Source organism: Bos grunniens, chromosome 7 (genome assembly GCF_055505025.1).
Source record: "Bos grunniens cultivar Pamir isolate PY7600 chromosome 7, Bosgru_T2T1.0, whole genome shotgun sequence".
NCBI lineage: Eukaryota > Metazoa > Chordata > Mammalia > Artiodactyla > Bovidae > Bos > Bos grunniens.
The window spans coordinates 14,595,554-14,622,284 of NC_141171.1; the positions used below are offsets into that span (position 1 = coordinate 14,595,554).

Sequence of the window (26,731 nt, forward strand, 5' to 3'; positions counted from 1 at the left end):
CCACTAAAATATCAGCTCCATGAGAGCAAACACCCTGTTTTTCTTGTCTACCTGGTGCCTAGTAGGTAGAGAATAAATATTTGCCAACTGAATTGCTAAAAAAGTGAGTGAATGACAGCTTCCCAAGTCCCTGAAGCCCCTGTTATTGGGTTTTCTGAGACTCCCTGTATTCTTTATCTAAAACTCTTACTTCACTGGGCCATATTAGGTTTTTTGTTTTTTTTTTTTTATTCCAAATAGATGCTCCAACATCCACCCATCCCCAGGCAGACAGACAGGAACTGTGATGTTTGGAGGCAAATGAGAATGAAGAGAGATGTCAGGGAAGAGTGCACAGTGGGAGAGGAAACCATGGCTTTAAAGGACTGACTCTCAGAACAGGAGAGAAACAGATGAAGCTGGAAGGCTACTGGGACACTATGATGATAATGCCAGGACTGAAATGCAGGGGATAAAGAATCTCTTTGCATTTCAAAAATATTCATAATAGGGGACTTCCCTGGTGGTCCAGTGGCTAAGACTCTGTGCTCCCAACGCAGGAGGGCTGGGTTCCATTCCTGATCAGGGAACTAGACCCCACATGCCACAGCTAAGAGTTGGCATGCTTCAGCTAAAGACCCCTTGTGCTGCCACTAAGACCTGGTACAGCTAAATAAATAAATAATATTTTTTAAAAAAGAATATTCATAATGATGGTTCTATTCAGTGTTAGAGATAGTCCCTAACACACACGGAGCTCCACCTGTGCTGGGTGCCACTTTAAGCCATACCTGAGCATTGGCGGCCATAACTGGCCCTGATGGGAGCAGGGTGTCAAACAGGGGAGAATCTCAGCTAAGACAGCCTGAGTGAGGCTGGCTCGGGGCTCTGTATTTGCACTTGTGTAACTCGGGTCTCCTCCCCCATGGTTCTCCAAAAAGGGTCTGAAAAAGTCACTCATGCTGGCTTTGAGATCTCATTTTGCCAGGAACCCTGGGGAATTTGGTCGGGCGGTGGTCATTTGCATCCCAAATAGTGACATGTGGGTACTGGGGTCCACAGGGGGCACTGTGACTGTGGACATCAGTGTTCATCCACAGGCACCTGTGAGCATCTGCATTCTGGACACGCATGGAACATCTGGACACATCTGTGATGAGTCATGTGCATGGGTGCATACAAGCATAAACTGAGGGGAATGCTGGTGTGCATCACTGCGCGAGTGCAAATATGCATGCCTCTTGCACTGTTGTCCATAGGTGTGAACATTCCCTTCATTTAGACGTGTTCACAAGCATCTATTCCCATATGCAATTTGTGAGCCCACAAGTCAGTCTGCATAAGGACTCTTAAATATATACGTATACATATTATACATACATATGTGTGTGTGTGTGTGTGTGTGTGTGTGTGTGTAGGCTTTCCAGGTAGCTAAGTGCTAAAGAACCCACCTGCTAATGCAGGAAGACTCGAGTTCAATCCTTGGGTCTGGAAGATTCCCTGGAGAAGGAAATGGTAACCCACTCTAATATTCTTGCCTGGAGAATCCCATGGACAGAGGAGCCTAGCAGGCTCACAAAAGAGTTGCCATGACTTAGCAACTAAACAACACAACATATCTTTATATAGATCAGGTGTACACTGCATACATGTTTATCTGTATGCCTCTCTCCTTGAGTCCTCAAGTCCATGTGCTACTGTGTAGCCACGTACATAAATGAACACTGCTTAATCCAGAAACTGCACTGCCACAGTGCCCATCACAGAAGGGAATGCCCCCTTATAAACGCCCATGACCCTGTGTGTGCTAATCTGCACAGCCATGTACGTATCTGTATGTCTAATCGGGAGCCACAAACATGTTACACATTTGTGTCCATTCAAGAAGATCCCTGCCCTTCCATGTATTAATACAACTCTCCATGTGCATTTGTGTCCAGCTGCCTGTAACAGCGAATATTTCCACGCTCCTCTCAGCAGGAACTGACATCTGTATATGTTCTGTCGGTTGCACTCTCAGGTGTCCTCAACCAATTCATTAGCATGGCAGTCAGTCCTGAAATATTCCTGCAGAATTTATGCTTTACTAATAAGCCTGGTGTCCTGCTGAGGTCACATGGCACTTTACAAGGGCTAATGGAGCCAGCTTCGGCCAGCAGGGCTGGGGATTCCTGGTCTCCTAGAATAGCCAGAGAATGCGTTCACCGGAATGAGCAAATTTCTCTTCCTTCTCACTGCACCAAATGCCCCAACCAATGCCTGTCTGCAGAACCGAAGTCACATTTCAAGGTATGTTTATCACGCCAATGCTACCCTGGCATCACATTAAGGGGGGCATCATCGTCTTTGTCATTATACTGAAGGCTGCATCGCTGGTGGATGCTATGCTGAGGGCTGCCTCAACAGACTGTGTGCAGTGGGAAGGGACAGGCAGAGGTAAGGAGTAATCCCAAGGGACCTGGTGGGACCAGAGCAGTGGAAGAAATGGGGACCCTGGCGCTACGCCCTGGGGGAGGGAAGCTACAGAGGAGCAAATAGGGCATCAAGACTTGGCACTCAGGGACTGCCCTGGCGGTCCAGTGGCTAAGACTCCAAGCTCCCAATGCAGGGGCCTTGGGTTTGATCCCTGGCCAGGGTACTAGATCTCACATGCTGCAACTAAGACCCAGTGCAGCTCTGGGGGGACCAGCAGGTCTCCAGCCTCTGCCTGAGTCTATGCACCCGAAGCCACCTTGCTCTTCTGGATGGATGGATAGGGCAGCGGGGAGAAGGCTGTTATAAATTAAACATTGAGACGCCACCTGAGCACCAGACTACCGTCGCCTCATTGGCTGGTTCTCTCCCAGGAGGCTGCGGGACTGCAGGGTGGGGGAGAGGGCAGGGGAAGTGGCTCGCTTAATTAATTAGTCCTAATTGAGATATCTTTGTAAATACCCCTGTATGGAAGGACACGATCCCATTATTTCCTGGGAATTTGCCATCTCTATTTGTCCGCAGCCCCTGAGCATCGCAGAAATGACAACAAAAGAAAAGAGCAGTCCAAAAGACTGCTGGAGATTTATCCGTGCTTCTGATGATGACAGCAGCACCGAGGGGTTGGGGGAGGAGGCTCAGAGATACACAGAGACCCAGGCGGAGTGGCAGGCAGAGAGACAGAGAGATGCAGGCAGGGAGAGATGGGGAAACTGATATACTGGGCAGGAGGCGGCAACAAGCAATAGGGAGACCAAGCGACACAGGCAGAGTCAAGAAATTCAGGCTCTGAAATACAGGAAGAGGGAGAGACAGCCAGAGATGGGCGGAGAAACTTCACACCAGGGAAGACCAGAAGTGGGGACAGATGGACCACGGCTGGGCCAACAGACCTTCCTCTGCCTTTTCCCGCCTCGCCTGGTCTCCCCATCTCTTAGGCAAACTACCCACTGCAGCAGCGGCAACCATCAAGCCTGATTCCTCTTTGGCCCTTGCTCCCCTCCCTTTTGCTCTCCCTCCCCCAATCACTCCTGCAATCATCTTCCTTGTTCAAAATGAGCTTCCGCAGCTGTAGCCCAGACAGCTGTTCCATCTTGGAGCCAATGCTGGGTCCTGGTGGCTGGGTCCTAGAGGGACACCCTCCTGGGCAGCAGAGCGGGTGGGGGAGGGTGGAGGAGGGTTCAGGCTCGCCGAGAGCTTGGGCACCCACCCACCCTTCACCCCAGACTCCCATTAAAGCATGCCCCCCATCCCCAGCATCACCAGGGGTACAGACACTCCCCACTTGTCCCTCTAGGGCCTTCAAGGGCTGATGCTGGCCTGGCCCGTCACTGAATCCTGCCCAACATAGGTTCCAGCTCTGTCCTGTCTCAGGAGCCCTCTCAGGTCTGAGGATTTGAGCCTCACCCCTACCCCCTGTCAGGGTCCTGGACTGTGATATAGCAACTATGGCAATAATAGAAACAGAATCCTGGAGAGAGACATAGATAGACAGAGACTGAGAGACAGATGTGGCTTCCCACGCGGCAGAGCAGTAAAGAATCCACCTGCCAATGCAGGAGATGCAAGAAACGAGGGCTCGATCCCTGGGTTGGGAAGATCCCCTGGAGAAAGGAATGGCGACCCACTTCAGTATTCTTGCCTGGAGAATTTCATGGACAGAGGAGCCTGGTGGGCTAGAGTCCATGGGGTCGCAAAGAGTCGGACATGACTAAGCACACACACACATGGCATGGCACAAGAGATAGACGTGGAAGAGAGATAGTGACAGACACACCAAGAGGCAGAAAGGACAGAACCAGAGACAAAAGAGACACATAAAGACAGAGACACACAGGAAGGAGGAAGGAGACTTACAGAGGTAGAGACAAGAGAGAGATGGAGAGAAGACAGTGGGACAGAGACAAAGAGAGGCAGACATGAGACACAGGCAGACAAACAGATAACCATCAATATTCACTCAACAAACACTTTTTGAGGGGACTTCCCTGGTGGCCTAGTGGCTATTATTCCACACTCCCAATGCAAAGGGGCCTGGGCTCGATCCCTAGCCAGGGAACTAGATCCCACATGCTGCAACTAAGAGTTCACAGGTGGCAACTGCTAATAAAAGATCCTGCATGCTGCAACTAAGACTCGGTGCAACCAAATAAATACAAATAATAAACAAAGGAAAAAAGCCTCCATTTATTGAATGCCTATTATGTGATGGGCTTCCCTTGTGGCTCAGCTGGTAAAGAATCTGCCTGCAATGTGGGAGACCTGGGTTCGATCCCTGGGTTGGGAAGATCCCCTGGAGAAGGGATAGGCTATCCACTCCAGTATTCTGGCCTGGAGAATTCGATGGCCTGTACAGTCCATGGGGTTGCAAAGAGTCCGTCACGACTGAGCAACTTTCACTTTTTCGCTTTCTATTATGTGATGGCGATACACAGTGAAGACAAAGAGAGGAACAAAGATAGCTAATGAGACAAAGATATGAGAGACAGAGAGAGAGACACAGAGAGAGACTTAAAAGACAATGTTTAAAAATAGAGAAGCATCAAGGCTGAGACAAGAGAGGACTGAGAACCAGCCTGGTCCCTCAGATCTCTCAGTGGCAACTTCTTCACTCCCACACACAAAGACACCCAACCCCACATCAAACTCTCTCCAAGCGCCTGAACCTCCCCCGGAAGGCTGCTTTTCTTCCTCGCCCAGCTTCGCGGCTGCTCCTCACTGGAGCTTCACAAAGAGGCGTTAGCCACCCAGGGCCAGAGGTGAGAAGGATGCTGGGGGGAATGCAGATGCCAAGAGGCAAAAACCAGAGCTTCCCTCTGGAAGAGGAGGAAGCCAGTTTTAACTGCACTCAAGCAGCCCCAAGGTTCAGACTACCCTCCCTTGGTAGCTGTCCATGGTGCTATTAGTGGTGCCAATTGGATGGGCAAAAGGCAGCATTTCAAGCCATTTCTATGTGCTGCGTCAGGCTCAGGTGGTAGTCAGCAGCACCCGACAGCTATGGTCCCTGCCTATCTCACCAGATCATCAAACAGAACACCTGCCATTCCATCCCAACACCTTTACATGCCCTGTTCTCTTGGCATCTCTCCCTCCAAGTTACCAGCTCCGTCTTTACCCAGCTCTTACTCATCCTTCATGTCTCAGGGCAAACATCACCTCCTCAGGGAAGGTGGCCAGTCCCTCCCAACTTCCTGTCCTCACAGTTCCACATCTTCTCCTTCACGGCCCCACTAATTTTTAATTATCTAGAAGTGTGCACATGGCTATTTGCACAATTCCAGGTTCACTGTCTCCCCACGAAGCTTTGTGAGGAAAGAGACCTTGTTCACTGCTGTATCCCCTGCCCCCAGCACAGGACTTGGCACGGAAGAGCTCAGAGGTTGCTAGTCGGGGATGATTGCTTTCTGGTTGCAAGATCACTTCATACTTTAATGTGGGCTGCTGGCAATGTGCCCGTTTGTTGGACATCCATTCAAACAGAGACAAGTTGAGAAACAAAGACACAAGGGGAAAAAATGTTTTAAGAAACAGACATTTCTGAGGAATTCTCCAGCAGTCCAGTGGTTAGGACTCTGTACATTCACTGCTAAGGGTGAGGGTTCAATCCCCCATTGGGGAACTCAGATCCTACAAGCCACAATGCCAAATTAATTAATTAATTAAATAGAAAAGAGAAAGAAACAGGCACTTCTGAGCCATGGGAGAAGATTGAGTTGTTGTTATTCAGTTGTTAAATCATGTCTGACTCTTTACAACCCCATGGACTGCAGTGTGTCAGGCTCCCCTGTCCTTCACTATCTCCTGGAGTTTGCTCAAACTCATATAGTCACAGAAATACTCAATTAAGGCTCAGAAGTTTCACTAGCAGAAAGAGGGGGCAGTAGTGTCATGGGGCAGAACTGAGACCATTCAAGAAATACCTACTGCCCCAAATGAGACAATTCCAGTAACAAACAAGAGGGACGAAAGTTTTTGCTTGCATGGCACTACCGTTCTGTTGGTGGAAGACAGTTACCAACATGATTTCAGATCAATATGAGTACTGGGAAAAGAACAGAACAGGTTCAAATAATAAAGTGGGGGGCATTTTAGCTGGGGAGGCCAGGGGAGCTCTCTCTGAGGAGATAATGTTTGAGCCTGAATCAGAGGGGCGAGAAGGAGCTGGCTAGAGAAAGGATGTTCCCAGAAGATGGGAACAAGTTCCAGAGGCAGAAACAAGACTAGCATGGGATGGAAAAGTGGTCCTTCCTAGATCTGCAACTCAGGCAGGTAGGGATTTGTGATAATAATAATAGCTAACCTTCACAGGCTCCTTCCATATGCCAGGCACACTGCTAAACACAATGTTATACAGTGTGTGTGTGTGTGTGTGTGTGTGTGTATTTTATTGTTGTCCCCATTTTATGGATGAAGAAACTGAGGTTTACTGAATTGGGCCAGGTAAGGAGTTTAGATTTGGCACAAGAGATGGGGAGATTTTTAAATGAGACAAATTTCACATTTACAGTCTAGAAGGATATGCTAACAATTAGGTCTCTAGAAAAATGCAACGGGCAGCCTCATATTCCTTTCCTGCTCCAAAGTCCTCCAGGTCTCCCATTCTTTGACACTCAGAATGAAGTAAAGGCAGACTTCCCTGGTGGTGCACTGGGTAAGAATCCACCTGCCAAAGCAGAGGACGTGGGTTTGATCCCTCGTCTGGGAGGATTCCACATGCCATGGAGCAACTAAGCCTATGCACCACAAGTATTGAGTTTGACCTCTAAAGCCCACAAGCCACAACTATCGAGCCCATACGCTGCATCTACTGAAGCCCGTAAGCCTAGAGCCTGTGCTGCACAAGAGGAGCCATCACAATGAGAAGCCCTCGCACCGCAACAAGAGAGTAGCCCCCACTAAACGCCACTAGTGAAAGCCCTCACCAGCAAGGAAGACCCATGTAACCAAAAATAAAAATAAATAAATAAAAAAATTTTAAAAAGAATGAAGTATAGGCACCTCTGGCCAAATCCCATCATGACATGGTCCCCCCCTGGCCACTTAGGCCACTTCCACACTCTTCCCATCCTGGTACATATTGGTGTTTAATAAATAGCTGTTAAGTGAATAAATGGGATGCCAGGGAGGGTGCTGAGCACCAGAGGGATGGTGACTCAGGTGCTCAGTTTTTCTGAATTGCTTGCATCTCTCTGTCCTCACCAGGAGGCTCCTCACCTCCAAGCCTTTGTCTCTGCTGTTCCTTCTGTCTGGAGCCCCCCTGCTCTGTTTTCACCTGGCCAATTCCTTCTCCACTTTAAGACTCAGTTGGACATCACCACCTCCAGGAAAGCTCCATCACACCCCGGCTGATTTCAGTGCCCCTCTCCTGTGTCCCCGCAACACTCTAGAAATATCCCTGTCTCCAGGCACACCATGACGTGTCACAAGTACTGCGGATGAGACAGTAATCTGATTGAAGTCAGGGCTTTATTCATCTCTATATTCCACAGTCCAGGACCCTTCCCAGTACAAAACAGGTACTCAAATATTTCCTGACATATTGAGGTGTTTGAGCAGAAGCTGTAGTCCACAATTATGAGCAGGTGAATAGGCAGGTGCGGGTGAAATCCACAATACTTCGCCTCCTTGGTTCCTACCCTGGTCCAGTCCCCATCATCGCTCACCTGGACCAGGGCTGTGGCCTCTTCCCCAGTCTCCTGGCTCCTGCCCTTACCTCCCACAGTCTGTCCATCCTACAGGGGCCAGAGAAAAACTGTGAACACCTGAGTCATCATCCCTCTTGTGCTCAGCATCCCCCCGGCATCTCATTTATTCATTTAAAAACTGTTCATTGAACACCAACTGTGTGCCAGCCCCAGTGCTAAAGCACAGGGGCTACAACAGTCAACAAAAATGGATTAAAAAAAATCTCTGCCCTCATGGAGTTAGCGTTTCAAGGGGGAGGATCAGACAACAAAATAAATAAATCAACTACACTGTGAGCAACAGAAGGTTAAAACTGCAATGCTGAGAGCTTCCCGGGTGGTCTAGTGGTTAAGAGCCCACCTGCCAATTCAGGGGACAAGGGTTCGATCCCTGGTCCGGGAAGATCCCACATGCAGTGGAGCAACGAAGCCTCTGTGCCGCAACTACTGAAGCCTGTATGCCTAGAGCCTGTGCACCACAACGAGAGAAACCACCACAATAAGGATTCCGAGCACTGCAACAAAGGGCAGCCCCCTCTCACTGCAACTAGAGAAAGCCCAAGTGCAGCAAGGGAGACCCAGGCACAGCCAAAAATAAATAAATAAATAGTTTTTTAAAAGCGCAATGCGGAAAAGGAAAGCATGAAAAGACAGATAATGTGCAACAAGTTGCAAGTTAAATCTAAAATCCTTGCAAGTCCCTCTCCCCCAAACATGATGTGGCTCCCACCACCTCCCTGCCCTCATTCCTTCTAGCTTTCCCCTTCACTCACTGTCCTTCAGCCACACTGATTTCCTCACCGTCGCTCCAAAATTTCCGACATAGTCCCACCTCAGGGCCTTTGCATTTGCTGTTACCTCCATTTACTTCCTTCAGATCTCTGTTCAAATGTCACCTCCTAAGAGACATCTACTCAATCTAAAATAGTCTCCCCAAGACTCTCCACTCCCCTTATACTGCTCTATGGTTCTTCACAGCACATTTATCACTCTGTGTGTGTGGGGGGGGGTGGGGGTGAGCTTGGTCGCTTTAGTTGTGTCCAACTCTTTTTGACCCCACAGACTGTAGCCCACCAGGCTCTTCTGTCCATGAGATTCTCCAGGCAACAATACTGGTTGCCATGCCCTCCTCCAGGAGATCTTCCCAACCCAGGGATTGAACCCTGCATCTCCTGCATTGCAGGCAGATTCTTTACCACTGAGTTACGGGGGAAGCCCTGTATCACCATGTATATATTATCAATTTATCTGTGCACTTATCTATTTGTCCCCCTTCCTGCCCTAGAATATCAGTTCCACCAGGACAAGATATCTGTCTGTTTTGTTCATGGTCATATCCCTGCCACTTGGAAGAGTGCCTGGCACATAATAGGTGCTCAATAAATATTCGTTGAATGAATTAATGAATGGAGAGAATGTCCAAGAGAATTCTTGTTATAGAATAAGAGGAGGAGGCATCAGTAGTATACAGCCATGTTTAGGGCTCTTCATAAATATTTGGCCACTTCTCTCTGTTCCAGGTCATAGTAGGACCTCCTGTCTCACCCTCTTTGGGGTTAAGCATACCATGTGACTTGTGCTGGCCAATGAAATGTGAGCAGAAGTAACATGGGGTTTCCAGGGGAAAGCTTTAGGAAGCAGTGAGGGGGGCTATGCCGTGCCTTGCTCTCCCTGTTTCAATGATCAGGTCACTATAGAGCCTCCCTCATTCCAGGTCCCTGACTACCACCGACAGAGCTCACCAGCCAACATGGACGCATAGTGCAAGCACAAAATAAACCAGTGCAGTGTTAAATCACTGAGTTGTGAGGCCACTTGCTACAGTCCTTCCTTGCCTCAACTGACTGTGTATTAGGGTCCTTTCCCCACTGAAAACCGTCAAGAAAAGACAAGGATTCCGAACTTTGGTTCTTACTGGGAAGTCCTCAAAAATAGCTGCCAGACCATCCCTGTTTCTCCCAGGAGGAAAAGGGTCCTCCCCAAACAGAATATTCCTCCTTCATCTCCCCTTCCTTCCCTCCATCCCTCAAGGAGGAGGGGATGGACAAGGGCATAACATATAAGATGCAGGTAACTCACTTCAGGCCCTGGAATGACGGCAGCCGCTGGCAATGGAGCTGACAATGCTTGGTCTGGCTCTGAATTTATGACCCCCAGGTGAGAAACCATTCCGCTGAAGTCTCCCATCCCACAGGGATGGTTTATGGCTGGGAGTTGGCCAAAGGTAGTAGCAGAGGCAGTTCCCCCTCCCCCTGTCTTCCAGAGATGGTTTGTAACAGCATCTCTCAGAATCTCTTAGCATGCTAAGCTGTTTCTCTGGATCAGATCAGGGAGGTGAACAATGGCCAGAGGATCTGGGCTCGTCCCGTCCTCAAAGAGACCCTTTTTAAAGTCAAGCACCAGCATCCAACTGTCTGCTTCAGGACCGGGAATTCTCACTACCCGGGTTCCTGAACCCCTCAGCTTAACCGTGTTGCTGCTATGTACCTTCCCACAACTCTTCCCTATTAAACACCTACTCTGTGCCTTCCATTTGTTCTTCAATTCTTATGAAGGTGGATTACTGATTTAGACACTTGACAAATATTTATTCCATGTCTATTATTTGCTTGGCTGTAATGGCAAACAGAGAAGCCTCTCCTTACTGAACCTAACCATTTGTTTTTATTGGAAGGTGGAATCTTTATGAAGATGCAATTGTTGATTCAGCCACTTGACAAATACTTATTGTAGGCTTACTATACATCAGGTCTTAGGTTTCAATAATGAGTAAAACACAGATGTCCTCATGGATCCTGTGGTTTAGCGGGGACCCTGCTTGACGAATGAGGATATTGGAGCTTAGAGAGATTAAATAATTTTCCCCAAGGTCATAAGACTGGTAACTTGTAGGACCAGAATTCAAACCCAGATTCATCTGACTCAGAGTCCTGCCACTGAGCATCTACATCCCAGGCACTGAACTGGGATTTTCAGGCATACACGCACTTGTCATAAAGAAAGTACTCAATAATTTTATTGAATAAACAAAAGAGTTGGATGGATAGAGAGATGGATAGATGGAAGGATGGATGCATGGAAGAATCGATTAAGAGACACATAATGAATAATAGGTGAATGGAAGATAGATGGATGGAGAGGTGGATGGAGAAACAAATGGAAGGATGAAGAGATGAATGGGTGGGAGGATGGTTGACTGGATGAATGAATGGATGGATAGGTGAGTGGACAGATGTATGGGTAGATGAAACAATGAGTATAAAGATAGTTGGATGGATAGGTAGATGAAGGGATGGATGGATGAGGACCTGGATGATAGACCTCTTACCCACAACAGTTCTGTGAGGTAGACATTATCATTCCCATTTTATAGATGAGGAAACTTCTGCCTACAGTGTCATGTCACTGGCCCGGAGTGCAAGTCATACAGCAAGTTGGGGGAAAGTCTGCATTTCAATCTATGTCTACAGACTCCCAAGACCCTTTCTAGAGCACTCTCATGTCACAGTCTCCTTCTAGGTCCTACCCTGAGTTCTTTGGCATCTCACTCCATAGAGCTCTTCTAGCAAGGCTGAGTGAGACTGAGGAATGGGGATGGGGATCAAGGATGGGAGGACTATTAGCTTTTAGTAGGTAACTTCATGGAAGCATTGGATCAAGGTCCTGTCAGCTACAGATAGGCTAGAGCAGAGACAACATCCAACCACACACACCCTCACACTTACAGAAAAATTGACACACACAGGAATCCACCCACACATACAAACTAGGCACACATACCATTCCTAAATAAACACTTGAACATATAGCATGCACTTCTAAAGACAGACATGTTCACATTTATATGCACATGTACATATCTGCAATGACATATTTACACACACAAAGTCATAATTCAGAGACATGCTGTTACACACTTATGTACACATTCCCCAGACATTACCCATATGCTGTACATGATACGAGCACACGTTTACACTGACTCATATTTTTTAGATGGTAAGGGAGTGGAATAATCCAGCTTCTGATTTCAATGAGACACCATCTCCTCCCCACCCCCAAAAGGCAACAGTAAGAAGTCTGTCTCAGAGTCATGTAGACAAACATATGCACACATGCAATTACATACATGCAAACCCACAGTCAGGGACATACAACTGCAGATACACACTTAGACACATCCACACCCAGACACAGTGAGTACCCAGGGACACACCCACTCCGTCTGGAATGCACCCTTACATACAGGCAGACACATCTATGCCCTCACGCCAGCAAAGCACATGAACTTTCTCTAACCTCCACTCACACACGCCCCCATACACACACCAAAACCCACGCATAGATAGATACACCAGGACATCGCTTGATGGGATTGACACACAGAAAGACATTGTTTCACACACTGACTTCAATTCTGAGAATTCAGACTGAAAGCCCTCACCTGGGCCAAGCCCAGTGACAATTCCTTCCAGGGGCTGATGAAGCCTGAGCACAGGACACGGCATCCCTGCCTCTACTTGCCCGCAACCCTTGGGAGCAAAGACCTCTTTCCTTTCAGGGTGGTGGCCATTGGAGGCTCAAGAGGGGAGCTGATGAAGCTGGGGGACTGTCAAGCAGGAAAGGGAGATCCCATGAATCCCAGATCCAGATATTGGGAGGAGTCCCAAAACCAGACTGAAAAGGGGAAGGAATGAGGGGTATGGGGCATACCTAGAGGATCCTGAGGGAAATTTGTCCAGGAAGATGTCTCCCCAGGACACCAAGACCACCATTATTAACCCTGAAGGAGCTCCCCCCCACACACACACACATCCTGCCCTCTCTCGTTGCGCCCCCTCACCCCCAGCCAAATTCTCTGACTTGGGAAGCTAGAGGATGAAGGTGATAGAAGAGAATAGGAAGGTATGGGGAAGGCAGCAAACCTGGAGTTTCTGCGGGCAGCACAGAGTCCCAAGCCCTGCTCTCTGCACCCCCCTCCCCCAGAGTCTGAGACCCCATCTGCTTCCTAGGGTTTCAGCACATGGGGAGACAGGTAATTAGAAGGGAGATGCTGGGGGGTGGGGCGGGGGCTGCACAGGGGAGAGGAAAGGAAACACAGAAGAAAAGAAGCACTAAGTCAGAGACAGCTCAACAGAGACTCACAGAGAGGGGAAACAGAGAAACAAACCAGAGGAAAAAGAAATCAAGGAGACAGAGCGAGACAGACAGGGAAACACACAGAGAGAGACAAAGATACAAGAGAGGGAGAGAGACAGACTGATAGACACACGGGACTACTCAGACATCAAGACACAAGCAGGGAGAGATTGTGACAGTGGAGATGCTCTGAGACCCTGAGATTTGCCCATTCAGAGGCTGGGTTCCTCCCAGACCCCCGAATCTACCCTCCCTCTTCGCCCCATTCAGCCCGGACCAGGCTCAATTCCGCAGCCCTTGCTGCCTGCGCCCCAGGGCCGGAGCGAGCCTAGTACCTTGTCGCCACTCGGACACTGCACATTAAGCCTAAGAAATAATCATAACAATAATAAAGGCGCCGCGGAGGTGGCCGGGGGTCCCAGGGCGCCTCCGCCTCGGCGTCCAGCCCCCAGCCCAGGAAGGGCGCCCCCGGGGCCGGGCGCGCGGGGAAAGCAGGGGGGCGGGGGCCCCCGGGGGCTGCGGCGGCGGCTCGGGCACCACGCCCCCCCTCGGGAGCGCCCCCTGCGCGGCGGCCACTCACGATTTTCTCGGAGGCGCCCGCACGGGACACGGTGCCGTTGAGCCCCACGAGCGAGGGCAGCGTCTGCGACATCCAGTTAGTGACCATGGCCATGGTGCTGAGCACGGCCCCGATCTTGAGCAGCGGTACCGACATCGCGCCCCCGCCTCATGCCCCGCGGCCGCCCGCCGCCTGGCGCTCCGTCCCTCGCCGCCCAGTCGCCCCAGGGGACGCGAGCGCGAGCTGGGGGCCGGGCCGGGGCCAGGCCGGCCGGGGGGCTCCGGGACGCGGGCTGCGGCTCTGCGCGCCCGGCGGGGCTCCGCTTATAAAGCGCCGCCTCGGCCCCCCCGCACCCCCTCCCGCGCCTCCGCGCCGGGCACTTCCAGCCGCCGTGACGTCACGGCTCCGGCCCAGAGCCCGGCAGGGGGCGGGGGGCGCCCGGACTACACCCCCCCGGGCCTGGCCACCCCTCTCTATGCGGGACCCACCCATCCCGCGAGGGGCCCCCTCCGGCGGCCTTCCCCACCTGCCCCACCCCCACCGCCGCGGCATCCCGGCCCCGCCCCCAGCGGTGTCCCCGCCCCCAGTTACCCCCCAACCACCCCAACCCCAGTGAGGTATTCCCTGGCCACTCTCCACGCACAGCCCCTCTCTTAGACCCCCGAGTGCTTGGCCAGCGTCTAAATGGGCACCCGCCCCACCCCGACCATCCAAAGCTGGCAGGGGGCGGTGAGAGGGGGGTGGCCGGAGTCACAAGTCCCTATCCACCTCCTGCTAGGACACCGACACCGGCTCCCTAAAAACCGAGAGACCAGGCATGGGGCGGGGGGACTCTGGTGCGCTTCCTTGAATGGGAAGGCCAAGGGTCTCCTTTTCCTTGGGGAAGGGGCACCCCGGTACCAGGACCACTCGGGACCCCTTGGTTGTTTTCGGACGAGGGAAGCCTAGAGTGGCGCGTCCGAGACCAATAGATGTGACTACTTCAGGAATGGGGTCACTTTTGCAGCAGGAGGACCCGCCGCCCACATGACTCCAAGGGGCGGCATGGCTACCCCCGACGGCTGAGACAGGAACTAGCCTTTTGCAGACAGTCCCAGGCGGGTCTCCACTCACAACTTGAACTTAGGGTGAGGGCGGGGAACTGATGCTTCGGACCCTCCTCCAGACCCCAGGGACCAGCTCCCGGGCCCGCCCCTTCGAAGGAGGGGGGCGTGCAGTGCCCCCCCGACTTTCCACCCACGCACCAGCCGGCGGCAGGGGCGGCCAGGCCGCCAGGAGGAGAGCCCTGCCGGTTTTAATTTCCTCTGTTTTCCCTGCACTCACGCCCCCTCCTGGCGTCCCCGCATCACCTCGCGTGGCCGCCGCCACCGTCGCCTTCAGCCCGCGGCCGCCGCCGTCTGGAGGCGACGATGACTCAGGCCTTTCCTGGGTAGTGGCCGCTCACCGCCCTCGGGAGAAGCGCTGGGCATGGGGGGTAGAGATGGTGGGGGTCTTGACAATCCTTTTTTTCTGAGCTTAACGATCCAGAGAGGCAGGTTCTGCCCTTATGTGACCTCAAGCAATGACCTCTCTCTGTCTCAGTTTCCTCATCTGCAAAGTGGATGGTTTTAAGGATCTGCAGACCTAACACCTGTAAATGGCTCCCATGTCCTGACAATCAAGTAAAAGATTTATTGAGCATCTACTATGTCCCAAGCACCATGAACAACAGATTTTAAAAGCTCTGCCTTTGTGGAGCTGAACATTCTATAGCCGACAAAGGTCCTTCTAGTCAAAGCTATGGTTTTTTTCAGTAGTCATGTACATATGTGAGAGCTGGACCATAAAGAAGGCTGAGTGCCAAAGAACTAATGCCTTCGAACTATGGTGTTGGAGAAGATTCTTGAGTCCCTTGGACTGCAAGGAGAGCAAACCAGTCAATCCTAAAGGAAATCAACCCTGAATATTCATTGGAAGGACTGATGTTGAAGCTGAAGCTCCCATACTTTTGGCCACCTGATGTGAAGAGTCGACTCATTGGAAAAGACCCTGATGCTGGGAAAGACTGAAGGTAGGAGGAGAAGGGGACAACAGAGGATGAGATGGTTGGATGGCATCACCGACTCAATGGACATGAGTTTGAGCAAGCTCCGGGAGTTGGTGATGGACAGGGAGGCCTGGTGTGCTGCAGTCCATGGGGTCACAAGGAGCCGGACAAGACTGAGTGACTGAACAACAATAGGATCAGACAGACAACAAATGGGGGTGGAGAGGAGGGGACATATGGACTAAGTAGGGGAGTAAAACTTTAATCAAGGTGGTTGGGAAAAGTGACATTTGAGCAGAGACCTGAAGAAAGTGGAGGGAGCCATTTGGATATCTGAAGGAAGAGCTCCAGGCAGGAAGCATAGCAAGTGCAAAGGCCCTGAGACAGAAGCAAATGTTGAAGGAACAGGAAAGATGCCAAGTGTGCAGGTTGCAGCAGAGTAAGTTGGGGAGAGATGGTGCTTGTAAAGCACTTTGCTGCTTGTCTGGGACATCGTGTTTCATAAATAGCTGACATTGTTATTATCTGCAACTGATAATGAGCTTTAGAAAAATGAGATGTCTCTTTGCCTACTTGTACTACAGCTTGCATTTAGGAGTGCTGAACACTTTGCAAATACACTTGCTGAGTACTGGGTGAAATCTCCCATGAAAAGTACAGCACCTTCCCTATTTACAAGAGGGAAACCACTCAGAGAGGAGCCAGGAGATAAATTTGAGCCCAGGATTGGAACCTAGGTGGGTCTGATTTCAGATCCCCGAGCCACTGGGCTCCAAGCCCTCCCAGTTTAAAGAATTTGGAACAGGATGATACTCTCATTCACTAACTGTTGGTGATGCAGGAAACAGCACTAGCTCCTTCCAGCCAAACTCCTTCAAGGAGTGGTCTACACTCACATCTATTCTTGCCGTCTCTGCTCCCTCACCTCCCATTTCCTGTATGTTTCCCACAATCCTCTCACTAAAGGACCAGTGGCCCTACAATTTGTTCATCCCACAGCCTCATTTAGTCACTCTCACAAGTAAGCCCTTGTGGATCATTCCCTTCTTGAAAGTCATTTGTCCTCTGAATTCAATGCTGCACCATCACTGTCTCCTGCCTTCTTCCTAAATGTCTCCTGAGGCTTTGTCCTAGGTTCCTAGCCCCTGTCATTCTGTATTCTGTGCCTGAATCATCCATCACACTCACTCCTAGGGTTTTGGTTCCATTCAGCACACTCCCACCTCAGGACCTTTGCACTTGCTGTCTTCACTATTAACACAGATATACACGATGTTTGTTCTTTTTTTTTTTTTTTACTGTATTTATTTATTTTGGCTGTACCATGATATGTGAAAGCTTCCCTGTTGGCTCAGATGGTAAAGAGTCCGCCTGCAATGTTCAAGACCCAGGTTCGATCCCTGGGTTGGGAAGATCCCCTGGAAAAGGAAATGGCAACCCACTCCAGTATTCTTGCCTGGGAAATCACCATGAACAGAGGTGCCTGGCGGGCTACAGTCCATGGGGTCACAATGAGTTGGACGTGACTGAACGACTAACACGTGTGGGACAAATGGCATGTGGGACCTTAGTTCCCCAACCAGGGATTGAACCCAGGCTCACGACATTGGAAGACAGAGTTTTATCACCACTGGACTGCCAGGGACGTCCCTAACTATATTTATTAATTTATTTGGCCATGCCACCTGGCATGAGGGATCTTAGTTTCCTGACCAGTGATTGAATCTACACCCTCTACAGTGGAAGCGCAGAGTCCTAACCAATGGATGGCCAAGGAAGTCCCTGTGGTTTATTCCTTTATTTCACTTATATTTCTGGGCTATCATTGTGTAGGTCAGAGCCATACCCTACCTTTCTCCAGAAAACTACATTTCCCAGGTTCTCTGGCACCCTGGCTTCCTGGTAGTCCCTCCCAATGAGAGGCCCTGGAGGGAGACTGGAGACTGGAGAGTGAGGAGGAAGGGAGAGGGCCAGGGTATTTCTTCTTTCTCTGCTTAGGGTGGCAGTGTGCATTCTGACAGTGGCCACACCTTCTCTATGACCCCATGATCCCAGCTCCCACACACAAGCCTCTTCCTCATCACACCCCTCCTTTTGTCTTGTCCCTCCAGTAGCTTTGTGCTGTGGCTTATTCCTGGATTCCCTGATCATTCCATCAGTTTGGCTTCTCAACTCTTCCATTTTGAGACAAACTAATTCTCCATATTATTAATACACTTCCTCTCTTTGAAACACCCAGAGTGGCTTGCTTCCCTGCCTGGACTCTGAGTGATCTGACCATTGTATCTCGAAGCCCTCCCCTGGCCCCCCCACTCCAGCAGCACCTCCAGCACCACTACCACCTCTCCGTCCCTTACTCTGCTCTACTTTTTTTTTTGAACAATATCTATCACCATGTGACATTGTATTGTACTTTTATTTGTTTCTGGTCTGTCTCTTCCACTAGACTTTCAGCTTCACAAGGGCTCCTACATGCCTGTGTTTTCCACAGCTGCATCCTTACAGCTTAGGATAGTGCTTGGCATATAATAGTAGGTGCTCAAGGGGCTGTCTGGGTGGCTCAGTAGATAAAGAATTTGCCTGTAATGCAGGAGCCACGAGTTCAATTCCTGGGTCAGGAAGATCCCCTGGAGGAAGGCACGGCAACCCACTCCAGTATTCTTGCCTGGGAAAGCCCATGGACAGAGGAGCCTGGTGGGCTACAATCCAAAGGGTCACAAAAAGTTGGACACAACTGAAGCGATTGAGCACACACGCACGCATGCACAGGTGCTCAAGAAATTATTGAATTGACTGAATCTACAACTGAGACTCCCAAAGGTATTTCTACAGGCCGTATCTCCACCTAGAGCTCAAATTCCCATGCCCATCTCCTCCTTGCACATCTCCACCTGTGTCTTTCATGGGACTAATCACATATGACATCCACCAGACAAACCTCAATCAAAAAGACGGGCAGAAGCAGGTGCTGGTGATGATGTGAAGAGACCAAAACCTCTTGCTAGTGGAAATATAAAATGTTGCAGACTTCTCTGATGGTCCAGTGGGTAAGAATCCACCTGCCACTGCAGGGAACATGGGTTCAATCCCTGATCCGGGAAGATCCTATATGCTGCAGAGCAACTAAACCCGTGTGCCACAACTTGAACCTGCACTCTAGAGTCCCTGCTCCTCAACAAGAGAAGCCACCACAGTGAGAAGCCCCTGTACCGCAACCAAGAGTAGCTTCTGCTCACTGCAACTAGAGAAAACCCAAGCGTAGCAACGAAGACCCAGTGCAGCGAGCCAAAAATTAATATAAAAAGTAAAATAAACTGTTGCAACTACTTTGAGAAACAATTTACCAGTTTTTTAAAATGTTAAACAGAAATTGACCATAAGACTCAACAATTCCATCCACTCAAGAGAAATGAAAGTATATGTCCACGGAATGGACATATGAATATTGCATATGAATATTCATAACAGCATTGTTCACAATGAAACAATTCAAACGCTCATCAACTGGTGAAATGATACGCTGTGTGGTACATCCATACAGCTGGTGAACACATCCATACCACTGTGGCTCAGTGGTCAAGAATCTGCCTGCCAATGCAAGAGACGTGGCTTCGATCCTTCGATCCAGGAAGTTCCCACATGTGGCAGAGCAATTAAGCCCGTGTGAGCCTCGACTACTGAGCCCACAGGCCCTGAGCACCCTAGAGTCAGCGCTCCATGAGAGAAGCCACTGCAGTGAGAGCCTGAGCACAGCAACAAGCGGTAGCCCCCGTTCAATGCAGCTAGAGAAAAGACCTCACAGCACAACCAAAAATAAATAAATAAATTTTTAGAAAGAATCATAAGGAACAAACTGATATATGCTTCAACATAGGTGAACCTTAAACATATTTTGCTAAGTGAAAGAAATCAGATACAAAAGGCCACATTTTGTACGATTTCTATTTACACAAAATGTCCAGAAAAGGCGAATATAGAGACAAAGAAATTAGAGTAGTGATTGTCTGAAATGGGATGGCGTGGGAATGAACTGCAAACAGGCGTGAGGGATCTTTTGCAGGTGATATAAATGTCCTCAAACTAGATTGGGATGATGTTCGCACAACTCTGAAAATTTACTAAAAGTCATTGAGTTGCACAGTTAGGTGGATTTAATGGTATACGAAGTGAAAATGAAAGTCGCTCAATCGTGTCAGATTCTTTGCGACCCCATAGACTGTAACCTGCTGGGCTCCTCTGTCGATGGGATTCTCCAGGCAAGAATAGTGGAGTGGGTTGCCATTTCCTTCTCCAGGGGATCTTCCCGACCCAGGGATCGAACCCAGATCTCCTGCATTGGAGGTGGATTCTTTACTGTCCAAGCCCAGAGAAGACCAATGATATATAAATTATACCTCAAAAAAACTGTAAAGGGGGACCATCCCTAAACTTTCCCTGAAAGTCCCCTCCCCCAAGGAACCCTGTACTGACATGAGAATGCTGCTGCTGCTGCTAAGTTGCTTTAGTCGTGTCCGACTCTGTGCAACCCCATAGACAGCAGCCCACCAGGCTCCCCTGTCCCTGGGATTCTCCAGGCAAGAACACTGGAGTGGGTTGCCATTTCCTTCTCCAATGCATGAAAGTGAAAAGTGAAAGGGAAATCGCTCAGTCGTGTCCAACTCTTTACGACCCATGGACTGCAGCCCACCAGGCTCCTCTGTCCATGGGATTCTCCAGGCAAGAGTACTGGAGTGGGGTGCCATTGCCTTCTTCAGACATGAGAATGAGTTCTTCCTTAATTTTTTTTTTTTTTTGGCAGCATGTGGGGTCTTAGTTCCCCGACCAGGAATTGAACCCACAACCCCTGCAGTAGAAGCATGGAGTCTTACACTGGGCCACCAAGGAAGTCCCTTCCTTAAATTTCTACATCCTATATTTCTTGCTTGCTCTATCCTGCTCCTGGCCCAGATGTACCCACAGTTAGAAACTATCAATTATGCCCCTCTTGTGTTCTTTCTCTGTCCCTACTCCTCCATTCATATTATCACCAATGCCAGCTGAAATTGATGTAGAAATATCTCCAGAAAGTGTCCCTTTTTCACTGTCACCATCACGACTCTAAACATTGTGTTGGGGAGTGCTACAGATTGAATGTCAGTCTCCCCCTACTCCTTCCAATTTCACATACTGAAAGCTAACTTTCAATGTGATAGTGTCTGGAGGTGAAGTCTTTGGGAGGTGACTAGGTCCTGAGGGTGGAGCCCTCATGTACGGGATTAGTGCCCTTATACAGAGACCCCCAGGGAGCTCCCTCTCCCTTGCACGTGAGGACACAGTGAGAAGACACCGAGAAACTGGTCCTCAGCAGACCCCAAACCTACCAGCGCTTTCACTTTGATCCGGGACTTCCCCAACTCCAGAACTGAAATAGATTTCTGTTGTTTATAAGCCATCTAGTCTATGTTATTCTATTACAGCAACCTGAACACACCAGGAGCCATGAGAAGAAATCTTTTTCCCCTGATCTGAAAAATTATCAGGAGGAAAAAAAGTTTGTAACAGTCAGAAACAGTAACAATAATTGCTAAGGTTTATTGAGTACTTATTATGAGAAGGCAAGGGCACTCCACTCCAGTACTCTTGCCTGGAAAATCCCATGGACAGAGAAGCCTGGTAGGCTGCAGTTGATGAGGTCGCTAAGAGTCGGACACGACTGAGTGACTTCACTTTCATGCATTGGAGAAGGAAATGGCAGCCCACTCCAGTGTTCTTGCCTGGAGAATCCCAGGGACCGGGGAGCCTGGTGGGCTGCCGTCTATGGGGTCGCACAGAGTCAGACACGACTGAAGCAACTTAGCAGCAGCAGCAGCATCATGAGCTTTCCTTGGAAGGAAAGCTGTGACAAACCTAGACAGTGTATTAAAAAGCAGAGACATTATTTTGCCAACAAAGGTTCATATAGTCAAAGCTATGGTTTTTCAGGTAGTCATGTACATATGTGAGAGTTGGACCATAAAGGAGGCTGAGCACTGAAGAATTGATGCTTTTAAATTGTGGTGCTGGAGAAGACTTGTGAGAGTCCTTTGGACAGCAAGGAGATCAAATCACTTGATCCTAAAGGAAATCAACTCTGGATATTCATTGGAAGGACTAATGCTGAACCTCCAGTACTTTGGCCACCTGATGCGAATAGCCAAGTCATTGGAAAAGACTCTGATGCTGGGGAAGATTGAAGGCAAAAGGAGATGGGGACAGAAGAGGCTAAGACGGTTAGATAGCATCACCAACCAATGGACATGAATTTGAGCAAACTCTGGGAGACAGTGAAGGACAGGGAAGCCTGGCGTGCTGCAGTCCATGGAGTTGCAAAGAGCTGGACACAACTTAGCAACTGAACAACAGCAACAACAACATGAGCTAGGCACCATTTGCAGCAATGTCCATGTAATAACTCATTTACCCTCAGAAAACCAATATGAAGTAGATAATGTCAATTTCCAAAATGAGGAAATAGTGGCACAGAGATGCTAAGAAATTGTTCCAAGATCCCCTGGAATCTAGCCCAGACTCTGGAGCCTGTTCTTGGGTCATTCGGCCCTATTCAAAGGGGAAAGAATAAATGTTGATCTGTATCTCACATCATATACAAAAACCAATTCCAGGTAGATTTTACATCTAAATGTGAGAGGTAAACAATGAGTATTTTAAGTAAATATAGAAGAATATCTTCATTACTGTGTGGTGGGCAAAGATTTCCAACACAGGACATTGCTGCTGCTGCTGCTAAGTTGCTTCAGTCGTGTCCGACTCTGTGCGACCCCCTAGATGGCAGCCCACCAGACTCCCCCGTCCCTGGGATTCCCCAGGCAAGAACACTGGAGTGGGTTGCCATTTCCTTCTCCAATGCATGAAAGGGAAAAGTGAAAGTGAAGTCGCTCAGTCGTGTCCAACTCTTAGCGACCCCATGGACTGTAGCCCACCAGGCTCCTCCATCCATGGGATTTTCCAAGCAAGAGTACTGGAGTGGGGTGCCATTGCCTTCTCCGAAAACAGGACACTAACGAGCACTAATCTTGAAGGAAAAACATTATTATTTAAACTGCATTCAGGGACTTCCCTGGTTAGTCCAGTGGTTAAGCATTATCCTTCCAAAGCATGGGATATGGGTATGATCCTTAGTCAAGGAACTAAGATCCCACATGCTGTGAGGCAACTAAGCCTGCAGGCTGCAACTAGAGAAGCAGCACAATGAAGACCCAACCCAGCACAGCCAAAAATAATTAAAGTTCACTTGTTAAAAAAAAAAAGAACATACCATAGTTAAAAATAAACTACATTCAAATTAAATTCTATTTATCAAAGACATTAAGAGAATGAAAAGACAAGCCACATAGTAGAAGATACTTGCAATCCTATGTCCAACAAAGAACTGATATCCTAATTTTAATTCATATAAGAAACAGAAATACAGATACAAAATTTGGATGTATACAAAACACATATTCTTACAAAGTAATAAGAATAAGGCAGACAGCCTAATAGCAAAATGGGCAAAAGACTTGAAAAGGCATTTCACAAAAGGGAATACTCAAGTGGTCAATAAACATGTGAAAAGGTATTTAAATACTATTAGTCATCATGAAATGTAAATTAAACCCAAAATGTGATACCACTACACACCCATCAGAATGTCTAAAGTGAAACAAAGACCATACCAAGTGTTGGTAATGATGCAGAGCAACCGGAAGGCTCAGATGCTGCTAGTGGGACAGTAAATTGGTAAACTCTTTGAAGAGTCTTTGAAACTTTTGAAGACTGGCACTTACCTCCTCAAGTTCAATATATCCCTCCCCTGTGTATGCGTTCAGTTACTAAGTCATATCTGACTCTTTGTGATCCCAGAGACTGTAGACCACCAGGCTCTTCTGTCCATGGGATTTTCCAGGCAAAAATACTGAAGTAGGTTGTCATCTCCTATTCCAGGGGATCTTACTGATCCAGAGATCAAACTTGTGTCTCCTGCATCTCCTGTATTGGCAGGCAGCTTCTTTACCACTGAGCTACCTGGGAAGCCCATATTCCTCCCCTATGACTCAACAGTCCTTCTCCTAGGTATATATACTTGAGTCTCACTATTTGTGGGTTCCGTGTTGTCAAACTCACCTACTCACTACAATTTATTTGTAACCCCCAAATCAATCCTCCTGGAGTTTTATGGTAATCCATGGACGTTCACAGGGTAGCAAAAATATTGAGTCACTGACACACAGGTTCCCAATGGAGATCCACTGCAGCCATGCTGTGGGCCTCTTATTTCAGTTCTCATAACTGCAAATAACTTTCTTTCTCACAGTCTACTTGATGCTGAAACTTTCACATTCTCATGCATTTTATTGGTGATCTTGCTGTTTTAAGGGACCACGTGCACAGTGCTAAGTTCTGTCTAGTGTTCTAGGCAAAAGAAGGTTGTAAAGTGTCTTCTAGAGAAAATAGGACTCATTGATAAGCTTTGCTCAAGATTGTCTTTGGGGGACTCAGTTGGTGGTCCAGTGGTTACGAATCTGCCTTACAATGCAGGGGATGTAGGTTCGGGCCCTGGTTGGGGGAACTTCCAGTAGTCACGTATGGATGTGAGAGTTGGACTGTGAAGAAGGGTGAGCGCCGAAGAATTGATGCTTTTGAACTGTGGTGTTGGAGAAGACTCTTGAGAGTCCCTTGGACTGCAAGGAGATCCAACCAGTCCATTCTGAAGGAGATCAGCCCTGGGATTTCTTTGGAAGGAATGATGCTAAAGCTGAAATTCCAGTACTTTGGCCACCTCATGAGAAGAGTTGACTCATTGGAAAAGACTCTGATGCTGGGAGGGATTTGGGGCAGGAGGAGAAGGGGACAACAGAGGATGAGATGACTGGATGGCATCACTGACTCGATGGACCTGAGTCTGAGTGAACTCCGGGAATTGGTGATGGACAGGGAGGCCTGGCGTGCTGCGATTCATGGGGTTGCAAAAAGTCAGACATGACTGAGCGACTGAACTGAACTGAAGATGCCATATGATGAGGAGTTACTAAGCCTGAGTGTTGCAGCTGCTAAGCCTGTACGCTCTGGAGCCTGTGCGCCACAACTAGAGCCCCCTTGCCGCAACTGAACCCTAGAGACACAACTAGAGAAAGTCCATGCACCGCAAGGAAACATCCCACATGACACAAGGTCCTGCGAGCCACAGCTAAGACCTGATGCAACCAATAAATTAATTTAACTAAGTTTTTAAAAAAGAATGCCTTTGGCCATGAGTTTGATGCCAATGAATCAGCAACATATATTAGATAAAGTATTTTTAAACACAAACACTCATAAAAGGGGTTTGCGTATTGTTTCGTAAACAAAAATGTGACCAGAGCCTTGCAGGAATCTAATGCCATGATGACTCAGTATTCACTAACTCAGTATTCACAGCATTCAGTCTTTACCTCACTAATTCTTTATAGAACATAATCACTTCGAAAAAAGAGAATCTACTGTATATATACACCCAACAGAAATGCAAACAAGCATCCCTAAAGGCATGTATCAGGGTGTTTACTTAAGAATGTTTGTGTCAGCCACAAACTTCACCAACCCAAATGCCAAGAAACAGTGGAATGGATCTATCACACTCGATATATTCACACAATGGAACACCACAAAGCAAGAGAAACAAGCAATCTACCACAAAACAATAATATGGAGGAATCTGACAAGCATCATGCTGAGCAAAAGAAACTAGGCACCAAAAACAATATATTTAGTGACTTCATTAAGTTGAAAAGCAGGTCAAACCAGTGCATAGTGAGAGATGCCTGGCTCAGTGGTTCCTCTAGGTGGACGGGGAAGGTGAAAGTGCAGATGGGAACCAGAAGAGGCATCAGCGGGCTCCGGATTCTTAAAACGTTCTGTTTCTCAACCTGGTACTGGTCACATTATGTCACTTTAAGACAATTTCTAAAGGGCACTGTTATGATTTGCATACCTCTTTGTAGATATGTCAAGAAGGAAGTTCATTCAAAATTATGAACTAAGGTACCAAGCGTAAAGAGGCTTCCCAGGTGGCTCAGTGGTAAAGAATCTGCCTGCCAATGCAGGGCAGCTGGGTTCAATCCCTGATCCGGAAAGATCGCCTGGAGAAAGAAAAGACAACCCCCTCCAGTATTCTTGCCTGGGGGAATCCCATAGACAGAGGAGCCTGGCAGGCTACAGTCCAGAGTTAAAAGAGTCGGTCATGACGTAGCAACTTAACAATAACACCCAAGTATAAAACATAAGTGTCATTTCTGTTTGATGTGCAGCAGGCAAAAATGCTAGAATGTCCAGTGGAAAAGCTAGAAAACATAAACCAAGAAAAACTCAGTGTCCTTTGCAAGAAGCCAAGTGGCCTCTGTCAAAGGGACCGTGTTGGCTCCCATGATATTTCATTCACACAGAGGAAAGGCATGAATTTCTGTCCACACACACACAGCTTTGCATCCCTCAGAACACACAAACACACATGGTGTTAATCTTCTAGCCTGTGCCTGCCTTGAGCTTTTTTGGTTTTCGCTTGGTTACAGCAAGTGTTTAGAAATGGTGTTGAAACACTTCCTCCCAGGAATTCTCTGTCTTGCCATCTCTGCTTTCCTGCCTGGTTCAGAATTCCAAGAGGAGACTCCAAAGGAGACAGCAGGCCTGGCTGAGGACCTTGGCCACTATACAATGAGAGTCACATTCCCCCTGCCCCCTAAATGTTGGTCCTGCTCTACCCACGGCTGCCACCAACTTGCCTCTGGTTTTGTTAGCTCTTGTAATAATTCTGTTTTCATACCTTTACTTTCCCTATGCCGACCTGTCTTCCAAGTTCCAACCAGAGGATCTCTCCCT

At 48.6% G+C, this 26,731-nt stretch overlaps 1 protein-coding gene across 2 annotated transcripts in view; it reads right to left on the reverse strand.

Annotated features, from left to right (window-relative positions):
- OLFM2 (olfactomedin 2) overlaps positions 1-26,731 on the reverse strand; it is a 76,832-nt gene that overhangs the window by 43,173 nt on the left and 6,928 nt on the right. The window contains exon 1 of one of the 2 annotated variants that reach the window (XM_086409150.1): positions 13,855-14,323. The exons of the other annotated variant lie outside the window; for it this stretch is intronic. Within the exon in view, the coding sequence (XP_086265276.1) occupies positions 13,855-13,989 (135 nt within the window). The 5' untranslated portion in view covers positions 13,990-14,323. Of the gene's footprint in view, positions 1-13,854; positions 14,324-26,731 lie in introns of those variants that run through there. 2 annotated transcript variants of the gene reach the window in all.